This window comes from Planococcus citri, chromosome 1 (assembly GCF_950023065.1).
Source record: "Planococcus citri chromosome 1, ihPlaCitr1.1, whole genome shotgun sequence".
In the NCBI taxonomy this organism is placed as follows: domain Eukaryota; kingdom Metazoa; phylum Arthropoda; class Insecta; order Hemiptera; family Pseudococcidae; genus Planococcus; species Planococcus citri.
The window spans coordinates 23,845,620-23,857,364 of NC_088677.1; the positions used below are offsets into that span (position 1 = coordinate 23,845,620).

General features: G+C 33.7%; 1 protein-coding gene and 1 long non-coding RNA gene across 2 annotated transcripts in view; one reads left to right on the forward strand and one right to left on the reverse strand.

Annotated features, from left to right (window-relative positions):
- Positions 1-11,745, forward strand: part of LOC135849966 (uncharacterized) — a 37,620-nt gene that overhangs the window by 1,733 nt on the left and 24,142 nt on the right. The gene's annotated exons all lie outside the window — the stretch shown is intronic.
- Positions 600-7,796, reverse strand: LOC135849964 (solute carrier family 12 member 8). Its single transcript, XM_065370631.1, has 13 exons — positions 7,443-7,796; positions 7,166-7,365; positions 6,910-7,090; positions 6,691-6,836; positions 6,349-6,583; positions 6,061-6,262; positions 2,739-2,839; positions 2,509-2,642; positions 2,230-2,432; positions 2,032-2,146; positions 1,841-1,930; positions 1,573-1,751; positions 600-1,289 (listed from the first exon to the last, which is right to left on the reverse strand). The coding sequence occupies exons 2-13, from the start codon at positions 7,325-7,327 to the stop codon at positions 1,100-1,102; spliced, it is 1,938 nt and encodes a 645-aa protein (XP_065226703.1). The 5' UTR covers positions 7,328-7,365; positions 7,443-7,796; the 3' UTR covers positions 600-1,099.

The following is an 11,745-nucleotide window of genomic DNA, read 5'->3' on the forward strand; positions in this document are numbered from 1 at the left end:
GGAGAAAATCCGTGAAGTGTCAAAAGTTTTCAAGAATGCCTGAAATTCTCAAAAAATGCATTCGGCTGGGCCATGAAAATTCATTGGTCAAGTGCATCCTAATAAGCACCTTAAGTTGATTTGGACGATTTTTATGACATTATGAATTTTTTGAAAATCTTGGATTTCCAAAATATGGCTGGAGGCTTCAGAACATCTAGAAACCATCTTCAAAGGCTCAGCATGTTGAAATTAATGTAGAGAGATGGTGGGTTTCAACTTTTAAATTTCATTAAGTATAATTTTGTGAAAATTTCAACTTTTAAAAATTTGCTGCAGGATTCTGAACTGCTCAAAATGATTTGAAACTGTTTCTAATCGATTTCGGGAGCCGAAAATGGGGCACATTCCAAATCTCAGATTTATAAGTTTTAATGTTATTTTAATTTTTTCCACATTTTTGACCCAAAGATCAATTTTTAAAAAGTCGCTTTATTTGGTGATATATTTCTGCATGTTTTATCGGTATCGCGAAAAAACGATCAACTCGTCACTTTATTTATTCGATTATTAATTTTTCCCTTTTTTTGGTTAAATAAATCGATACTCAAAACAGCAAATAAACACATGCAGAAGTTTTATCGTCAATTAAAACAGATGAAATTATTATACGAAAAAAACATAGCAAACACCAACATTCATTATTCGTTTAAAATTGTAAATAAATAAATTAAGACAATTAAAATACATAATATTTGATTTAGTACGGAATTATCGATTTTAAAATGTTAAAAAAATTCAATTGCCTAAAAATTAAAAAAAAGACAATAATTTAAAAAAAAAACAATACCACAGCCAAATTCGTAATAAACAACGTTCGCTGTTTACACATAACTTAAGTACTGGGAAATCTTTCTAGAAAAAATAAATAAATAGGGAATCTGTTGATACAAAAATAAACAAAATTTCGCAGCTGATGAGCTGATACCTTTCTCCTGGGTCTTGGTACTCGTACTTATGGAAAAGATTACAGTAATAAGATCAACTGTATAAACAAATTAATGATTAGGAACTTACACATTTAAACAATCTATCGACTGAGAGAATAGAAGAGGAGGGATCATTGTAAAATTTGTACTGTTTCCGTAGACATTCTTTGCTTGCCTATTAAAGGTTGCACATTGGCTGTCTGATGAAATCTTTGACGGCCGGCGAAATCTTGGTTTTCTTCGGTTAGTTGCGAAGGTTGTATTTCGGACGGAGGGTGAATCGGGGTTACGATTATTTCTTCGTATTCGTAAGTTCGTTTCCTGTTGATGAATTTGAAAACAAAATTAGAACAAAATCCCCAAATAGGATTATAGGTTCGATTTGATCGAATAATTGAAGGATTTTATCCTCGTTGAAATGAAAAATTGACTTGTTTTCGAAGATAGATCGTGTTACTAATTTGATTTTTCGAAGCAAAAAGCTTCTACTTTTCTGCACTTGGTTACAGAACACATGAATCTTTATCAAGAATTTGTCATGATCTACCACAAATTCGATCAAAACGTCAAAAGAACAGCGATATTTATTCTACTGGTAACTAACCTGAGTATTCTTAGTATAGTTTTACGTATAAATCGTAAAAAATGAAATTCGTTCGCTGCTCCTGGTTTCACAGCTGGATTAGTCAGACCAATATAACACCATATTACGAACACCGTCGCGAACGTAGCCAGAGCGTATTTACTATCGATTATAAACATTATAGCGATATTCAATACGACCTACGTAGGGAAAATAAGGCCAGTTTATAGAACAACCGAAGTGTAAATTTAACAAATCAAATAACATAGGTAAAATAATGTCAAATTACTCCGCATAACGAAAGCCATCTGTTGCAAAAACCAGAATACCAGTTGCCAGCTTTACTGTGAACCGTTACATTCGGCGAATCTTCAGTGAGCTGAAATATAAATATGTTTTTGATCGATAATTTTAAAACATAGTATGTTCATCAGCTCATGAGTGATGATTTTCCCTTTTTCGTGAATTGTTGGAACTTACATTAGCATTATTATTGACATGTCGAGTATTTCGTTCAGGAAATAAACTATCGAGATCTTCGCATTCGTCACTGGTAGGCGAACACGACTGATATCCTTGGCTGCTTCTAACTGATCTAAAACACAAAAACACCGAGAATTAATACTACAATCAGTAACTAATTACATATTTCTTAATGGAATCGCAATATAGGCGTACTTTTTATATCGTTGTTCCCTTTGATGCTGGATATCGAAAGTCTGCGCCAGAGCGAAATAAGCGTAATCCAGGGCAATGTAAGTTAATAAAAATGGCATCGTTACGATCGGAGCTAACGTATTGATATCACCGACCAAAGTAAATATAACGATCGTAATAGCTATAACGATCATGGCGAAAATTGGTATTTTATTCGGACCTTTCTGCAAACACACAAGATGAAAAATGTTCAATAATGCTATTAAAATTAGGCTACGTTCGTAGAACATTGATCATTACCCCTTGTCCCAGAAAATTGATAATAGGGATCACTTTTTCGTTGGCGATCGACTGGAGAACTCGAGGAGTTCCATACAGTGCTCCTAGACAGCTCGACATCGACGATATGTATACTCCGGCTAGTAATAGAAAACCTGAAAAAGAAATCCAGTTAGCCATACTCATCAAATCATCATACAAGAACACGTTGATCGTTGATCGATCAAATTAAGTATCTTAAATTTGCTTACTAAATGCAGAAACCTTGGCAGCGATCGTGAAATCCGTCAGCAGTACACTTCTAACGCAAGTACTGCCCAAAAATATCACAAAAATTAAATACAAACCGGTTCTGAAAAAAAAAACAAATTTCGATAATTAGCACAATCTAGAAGATCAGAACTCTGTAAGGTGACGTGAAATGCGCAAATGTGGCCCCTGGAGTGTACCTTACAATATTAGTTACAAAATGAAAAATTTTTTTCGATTTTTTTCCACTCCTGTCTCCTTAGATTGTTACCTTTGGGTGAGAAAATCATGCCACGGAAATTTTCAGCTCTCTATAGGTGATAAAAATGAGTGGTGTGGTGAGCCCCCCACCCCAATTTTACAAAATGTGAAAAAATCGAAGTATTCGAAACAATTTATAAAATTTTAAACTTTCTAGTCTAATACATAGTACCTACCTTAGTCAAGTTCCAAAGTAGAATTACCTAGCCCCTTCCACAAAAAATTGAAAAACTCCCTTCACGATGAAAAAGTGGAATTTGTTCCCTCCCTACATTTCTAAAAAATAATTGGATTTGTCTCCAGAATAATTTATGAGTAGGTACCTATATCTAGATTTTTCAAGTTTTATTATAATTTGATGAGTTGAATCAGGTCTTTTTTATTGTCACTTCATTTTGGGAGGACACGCTAATTCTCGAAAGTTGTAAGCCCATAATTTTTTATTTTCCCCTAATTCCACTTAAAACATTCAAAAACAAATTGATTTTCGCCTTATCTCTTTATAAAGTCCTCTTTTTGGTTCCAAAATTGCCAAACAAAAGTCCTGTTTTCTTGCCAAACTTGTTTATAAGGTTCTGATTTTTTTTGTTGCCAAATTTGTCCACATCAAAAAGTGTATTTTGGGGGGGGGGAGGTCAAAAACCATCATAAATTTTTTTGGCAAAATAGTCCAGAAAGGTCCCATTTTTGGTACAATTGTGAAAAGGTCCAATTTTTGCCAAAATCATCAAACAGTCCTGTTCTTGTCAAAATTGCTCAAATAAATCCAGTTTTTGCTGAATTGTCAAAAAATTCACGTTTTTTGTCAAGAGAGTCGATTTTTAGGGAGTTGACGATAAATTGTACTTGTAATGTTAGTTTTTTGATAAAATAGTCAAATAGTTATGATTTTTATCAAAATACCTACTCTTAACTTAAGAGATGTGTGCTTTTTTGGCAAAACCTACAAAAAGCATTGATTTTTGCCTTTCTTGTCTAAAGTCCTCTTTTTGTTTCAAGTTTCCCAAAAAAAAGTTTTTTTTACAAAATTGCTCAAAAGTCTCTCTTTTTTAAATTCAATTTTGTCCTCATATTTTTCAATTTTTTCACTTTCTATTTTGATATTTTGAAATTTTAATTGGAGTCATTGCGTGTTCCCTCAAAAAAATAGTCTTGACTTGAACTAGCCAATAGTATTGATTGCTCGGGGAACAGAGGGATATATTTCAGTAATGGATCACTTTTAGTGTAGATTTTCCAATTGCCAGAATGAAAATCAATTTCCAAACTGGTAAATTACCAAATTGGTTTAATTTTTTTCAACTTTGGAGCTTTGGAGGTTCCTGTATAGAGGACTAACATGTGGGGGGGCTGAGAGGGTTTTTCTTGAAGAGTGAGGCTTATTTAGAAGTATTCTGCTCGGAAATGAAAAATTTTCAAATAATTTACACAGACATCAATTTTTTATATTATTTTTTTTGGATGATTTTCAACTTTGAGGGATTCGTACAAAGGCACCAACATCATTTGGAGGTCGGAGAGAGATTTTCTTGAAGAAGTTATTATTCAATAGGACTCAGCCTATAAATTAAACATTTCAAATAATGATATCAACTATTCATTTTTTTGATTTTTTGAAGTTTGTGGAGTTTTACAAAAATGGTCCAACACAATTTGGGTGACGGGGGGGGGGGGGAGTTCTTTTAAAAAAATAGTTATTTAGAAAAATTCTGCTCAAGTGTAAAAAATGTTGAAAAAAAAATAAGCAAACAATTTTTTTTGATTTTTTTGTTGTTTCCAAATTTGAAGAAAGAGCTCTATTCAAGAGAATCAACATCATTTGGGATCCGAAAAAAGTTTTTTCTTGAGAAGGGTGTTACTTAGAATTAAAAAGATTCTACCTAGGAATAAAAAAATTTCAAAAAAATTGTGCAGACAGATTTTTTTTAATTTAAATTTGGCGGGCATACAAGAGAAGTAAGATTATTTGGGGTCTGAAAAAAGTTTTTTCTTGAGTAGCCTGTTACTTTTAAAAAGGTTCTGCCGAAAAATGAAAAATTTTCAAAAAATATGTGCAGACTTGGATTTTTTCTTTTTTTTTCATTTTTTCCAAAATGGGGGGGGGGGGGAGGGGGCTTCATAAGAGAGAACCAACATCATTTGGGATCTGAAAAAAGGTTTTTCTTGAGAAGAGTGTTATTTAGAAAAATTATTCCCAAGAATAAAAAATTTTAAAAAAATTGTGCAGATTTTTTTCTATTTTTTCCAAATTTGGAGGGGGGCTCCATAAGAGAGAACCAACATCATTTGGGATCTGAAAAAAGTTTTTTCTCAAGAAGGGTGTTATTTAGAAAAATTCTGCCCAAGAATAAAAAATTTCAAAAAAATTGTGCAGATTTTTTTCTTTTTTTTTCATTTTTTTCCAAATTTGGAAGGGGCTTCATAAGAGAGAATCAACATCATTTAGGATCTGAAAAAAGTTTTTTCTTGAGAAGGGTGTTATTATTTAGAAAGATTCTGTCCAAGAATAAAAAAAAATTCAAAAAAATTGCTCAGACAGATTTTTTAAATTTTTTCCAAATTTGAGGGGTGGCTCCATACAAGAGAACAAACATCATTTGACGTCCGAAAAAAGTTTCTTCTTGAGAACGGGATTTTGTAGAGCAATTTTAACACGAAAATGACTAATTTTCAAAAAAATGTCTCTGATGTTGATTTATTTCATTTTTTCCCATTTTGTCAACTTTGAGGGTCTCCTAAGGGAGCCAATATGGCTTAGCGGGTCACAAACATTTTCTTCTCGAAAAAGGGATCATTTTCTGGAGCTGAAGCAAACAATTTCGGATAAATTGATTTTTTCCCATTTTTTTCAACTGGGAGGGGAGCCGGAGCCATCGATGCCTCTTTTTTTGCAGATAGACGACAAATAAAAAATAGGGAGTTAGTTTCTCACCCGAGGTAACAACTTCAGGCGGTAGATTCCAACTTTACATAATAAGTTATACCCTTCTCGTTAACACATAAAACCTCAAGGTAGCCACATTTGGACACTTCATCTTCGGTATGATTTTTTGAACATCTTACGCAGTAAATAAGGCAGCGAAAGTTCCGTTGGGAATATCTTGCGACGGTTGGCTCAGATCACCGCTCATATTGATACCCGCCATGACACCGGTTATCGATGGGAAATACACAGCGAACACCGTAAACCAATTGTAACCGTTGGCGTACGAAGGAAGTAAATTTGAGACGAAATTATCGCTGATCCATCCCTCGAAACCTTCCTCTGTGGGGAAAATAAAACATGAATTTCTCGAATCTGATCAGTTTTCTTTCACACGATACGATACAATAATAATATGTAATACGAACTCATGTCAGTATGAATGAAAGATCCCACAGCGAAATCCAATCCGGCCAAAAGCAGTAAAATAAGTAACAAAAATTGCAGCTTGATAACCCATTTAACGCCGACTAGATTTATAATCCATAGAAAAAACACAGCAGCGCTGGCGAACATCTTTTCAGCCCATTTATTCGACGTCATGTTCAATAATCCGGCCATCGATTCGCCAAATCCGACCAAATTCAAGCTGCAACCGACAGCCTGAAACAATCATAAAATTCAAAGCAATCGTTTGTAAACATTTTCTAATTCGAGGTTTGATTTGATCAACGAAGCATTAAAATTTTAGGTATGGTATTCATTCTTACTTGACCGAAAACGTAAACTATTCCGACAGCTGCGGCTGATCGAGGTCCGAGTACATGAGCTAGTAAGAAATAAACTCCTCCACTTTCGACTCGACATCTTTCACAAATACCCACAGCTGATAAGACTGATATTAACGCTATTCCGACTGAAATCAGAGCATTTAGATAGGCCTGTTCGATTTTTTTTACTCGAGTTGTAAGGAATTGTGAAATACTTACTCGTAGATAATACGATAAATACAGCGTTCAAGATACCAGCTTGAGCAACTAACCATCCTGATCTGAGGAAGACGATTACTCCGAAAATATTTATTAAACAAGATGTAAATACGCCATCCCACATGCCAAATAACACCGGTTCTGAAATGAAGAACTGAGTCTTCCACCAAGGTTCTTCATTCTAATAAGAAAATTAATATCTCAGTAATGAAAAATATACTACGAACTTCAGATTTCAATATATTATGGTACCAACTTGTTCTCCGGCGAATAGTTCATTACGACTTGCAGGCCTATAACCGTCAGCTCCACATCCGATGAATTCTACCTCATTGTTTGTATTCTGAGATTCGTTAACTGCTAATCCGAATTTACTTAAATCTACATTCTTGGATCTATTGGCGTTTGTTCTTTCCATACCATCAAAGCATCGGTTTCAGCCAACGAATGCAATATCTGTAACACCGAAATGTAAACGTAAACAAAACGATATCATTGATAGATCTACATATTATAGTAAAAAAACACCGAACCTTTATATTTTCTTTCAACAAAACACAAATTTCCATCTGTATACTGGCGTTGGGATTTTACTTCTCTGCGATGTAATGAAGCTTGTACAAAAAGCTATCGTGGAAACATTGCTATTTTGACGTTATTATGGTTTGAAGCAATGATATTACAGCGTTCGATAACGTTTAACATGATTAATGGTTCATCGGTCGGTAGAATAAATACGATGAAAGTAATTACTTTGTTCTAACCTAAAATAAGTAACATGATCGCGAAACTCGACGCGATTAATCATCGAACGAATTATTCTAATCGAACTTGCAACTTTTCGAATGAGGAGTCCGGAAAAGTTTTTTATTTTTATGTTTTGTTGTCAGTATAGTGACGTCATTTTAGCGATAGGTAGGCGATATATCGATTTAAAAGATTTCAATGTATCGATTCACGATTCGATTTTTTTCCTTTTTTTTTGCCACTAATTTGCAAATGAAAATGCGATAATTTGAAATTTAGTTGAAATTATTCAATCAGTTGACCTTTGGTTGCTCACATTCAATGTAAAGTTGAAAAATGGAATAGATACTGCACTTTTTCTTTGAATTGAACGTCATTTATTGAGATAAAAATATCGATGATATTTTGATATTTAATTAGAAGCTGCAGTTAGAGATTTGCTAACGTGTGACTTACGTGGATACGTTCACAAATCACGAAGGAATAACCTGAATTTTTTTCATAAGTAGGAGGACCCATTGGATAGTCTACCTCAAAATTTAAAGCTGCCCAATCGTAAAACTACAGGTTCCACAGAGTTTCAAAATTCCCAAAATTTCAATTTTTGGCCAACCCCGCCAATAAAAAAAATGTACCTACCTATCTGAAAGAGTGAAATCGTGATTCTCGGAATAAGTAGGTATATCAAGCTTCAAAAAATCGTAGGGCCAATCGGATATTTTTTGGGCCCCAAAAATTCCGAAAATTTTCTAGAATAATCAAAAAATGCAACTGGGCAGCTACATCTTTGAAAATTGTTTTTTTTGGTTATAAGTTGAGTTTTCTGGGGTTGGTAGGTACTCGATTTAGAGTCTTCACGTCCAAAAGGATATTTTCTGCGTCCAAATCTCTCAAAAAATTGGTAGTTCAAAAATGACCGAAAAATGCCATTGGGCTGCCACAACTTTTAAAATCGTATCTTTTTGTTATAAGTCGAGTTCCAGACTTCTTCAGAAGTTGTAACAGTCCAATTACATTTTTTGATAATTTTCGGGCAATTTTTTGAAAATTTTGAGGTTTAAAAAATAACCTTTCGGATGCGAAGGCTCGAAATCGAGCACCAGCCCCAAGAAACTCTGCTTGTGACTACACAGGGCGCCTAACAGTCATAGAAGTCATAAACAAGTCATGAATTTTTCTCGAAACAGACTTGAAAATTTTTTAAAAAGGCCTTTAAATAAAAAATATTAAAAAATCAGAAAAATAAAAAAACTGAAATTCCTACTTGCCTAAAATTTAAAAAAATTTCCTCTCACTTTCAAGTTATTTGGGGGGGGGGGGGGGGGGTATTTTCATGCGGTAAAAATGTGAAAAATAGGTCATGAAAAAGTCAGAAAAATTCGTACCTTTTTTTTTCAAGGAATGTGGCGATATTATTGGCTCTTACGCGACCCCTCCCCCTCCCGTTTTCATAATGATTTTTTTGTCTGGGAGTTGGTTGTAGGCCAATCGCATTTTTCGACCATTTTTGGACAATTTTTTGAAAATGTTGGGTCCAAAAAAATACTTTTTTTGGATGCGAAAAATATGATTCCCAAAGTTGTAGCTGCCAATCAATCGCATTTTTCGACCTTCTTTGGGTAATTTTTGAAAAGTTTTAGACCCAAAAAATACTCAAAATCACGTCCAAATTCCAAGAAACCTGGTTCATGACCAGAATACATGATTTACTAGTTGTAGCTGCCCAATCACATTTTTTGACCATTTTTGGACAGTTTTTTAAAAATTTTGGGACCAAGAAAAACAGTCTTTCGAATGCAGAGACTCGAAATCATGCACCAACCCTAGAAAACACATTTTGCTACTAGAAAGTTCGATTACCCAGTGTTGTAGCTGCCTAATCTCATTTTCCAACCATTTTTAGGCAATTTATTTGAAAATTTTGGACCCTAAAAATACCCTTTTGACTGGGCAGACTCGAATTTGCGCCCGAAATCCAGAAAACCCGACTTTTTGGGCAATTTTTTGAAAATTTTAGGTCCAAGAAATACCTACTCTTTCGAGTGAGCACACTCGAAATCTCACCCAAACTCAAGGAAACTTGACTTGGGACACGCGAATGGGTTTTTTGACCATTTTTCAACAATTTTGAATTCAAAATTGAGTCATGATTTTTGGAATCCTTATAAAATTGTCAGTCAGGCATCTTACTGGGTCACTTTTTTCACGAAAAGTCACTTTTGGTTACTTTTTTCATCAAAAAGTCACTATTGGTCACTTTTCTTCCAAAAAAGTCACTTTTTTGAATTTTTTTCCCGTTTTTTAAACAAAAAAAAACGGTTTTAATCCAAATTATTTTTTTTTTACTCATTTTCGAAGGGTTTTATGCGAATTTTCTTTTATTAAACAATTTCAGAATATTAAAAACACAAATTTTTACTTTTCGAAAGCTTTTGCCCTCGCTTCGCTCGGGCTTGTTTTCTTTTCTTTTTCAAAATAAAGATGGAAATTTATTTTTTTTAAAATCAAGTACTAAAGCCAAAAAACGAATTTCTTACAAAAAAACATCGTTTTTATGCCTCTCAAAATACAAATTTTCAAGAGCTTTCGCCCTCGATTAGGTCTGTCTTTTTTCATTTTCAAAATCAACTTCCTTTAAAAAAACATCATTCAAATTTTAAAAATAAAAAAATGAGCTAAGTACTCGTTCTCACATTTAAAAAAAAACGGATTTTCCGGTGGGGCCAGACTGGAGAATAAAGTAATAGTTTTTTAGGTGAGATATTGAACGTTTTTTTGCTTTTGTTTTTCGATTTTTTGCTCTCCTGAACGCTGGAATTTAAAAAAAATTGGTCACTTTTTTGGTCACTTTTTTCACTGATGAAAGTCACTAAAGTCACTTTTTTAAAGAAAAATTTGGGTACGATGCCTGTTGTCAGGCCATCCATAAAAATGAATGAAAATTTCGCAAGAAGTTCAAATTTTTCAAGGAAATTGTTTCCTGAAAACTTTTGAAGAATCTATGAGCCCAAAATTGGGTCATAATTTTTTGAATTTGTAAAAAAAGTTGTCATGTGACTCAATCAACTCGTGTTAAAATCTTGAGAGAAAATCAAAAAATTGTTTTGTGAACTTTTGAACAATTATGAGCCCAAAACTGAATCTTCGGTCTGAGCATTTTTGATATCGAAATGGGTGACAATTTCAGGAGAACATAATTTATTTCTGTTAAAGTCACCCCCCTGTTGAAGTCTGGTTGGAAATTTTGCTCAAATTCTGAAGTACATTTCTCGATTTTTGGTGAATTTTTCAAAATCAAATTTGGGTCAAAAATATGAAAAAAATCAAAATTTTACCCAGTTGACCCAGAAAGCTAAAATTCGTTAAGCACCTTAATTTCGACTCCCGGAATCGATTGGAAGAGGTTTCGAACCATCTTAAGAGCATTTTTTGGGGCCTTCCAATATACTTTTTTGAAAGTTTAAATTTTCACTATAAATTCTTCAAAACGAAGTTGAAAAACTAAAATTCATTACAGGGTCTATTTTCAACTCGCTAAGTTGATTGGAGATGACTTTAAGTCGGTTTAGAGCTTTTGGTAGCTTTTTGATAATTCCAGTTTTCGAAAAAAATCTTCTGAAGGCTCCACAATTACTCAAAATGGTTCCAAATCTCAGCTTTCTGGGTCAGTTTGATGAAATTTTGATTTTTTTTTGCATTTTTGGTCCAAATTTGATTTTTTTAAATGAATCAAAAATTTAAAAATGCTCTTCGGGAAATTTTGGCTCGTGATGTATTTTTTCATGCCCTTATGATTTTGCTTTGTGTGGTTCAAAAAATGGTATGCTGGAACTTTAGGAACCCTTACTTGTGATCAGAATTAGATGAGTCTCAACGTTGCAGCTGCTCGGTCACATTTTTCAACCGTTTTTGGACAGGTTTTTGAAATTTGGACCCAAGAAATAATTCTTTCGGATACGTTGGCTCGAAATCGTGCCCAAACTCCAGGAATCTCGACTTGTGAACTGTTGCAGAACTATTCAAAAAACATCTTGCAACCTGTCACAATAAATTGAAATTTTACGAGTAATAATTCAAATAGGTACTTCG

Coding starts and splice junctions, on each gene's coding strand:
- LOC135849964 (XM_065370631.1), bottom strand. CDS start 7,327: ATGGAAAGAACAAACGCCAATAGATCCAAGAATGTAGATTTAAGTAAA. Junction 2,643..2,738: donor TGCCAAGGTTTCTGCATTTA/GTAAGCAAATTT, acceptor TTTCTTTTTCAG/GTTTTCTATTACTAGCCGGA. Junction 1,931..2,031: donor ATGTCAATAATAATGCTAAT/GTAAGTTCCAAC, acceptor TTTATATTTCAG/CTCACTGAAGATTCGCCGAA.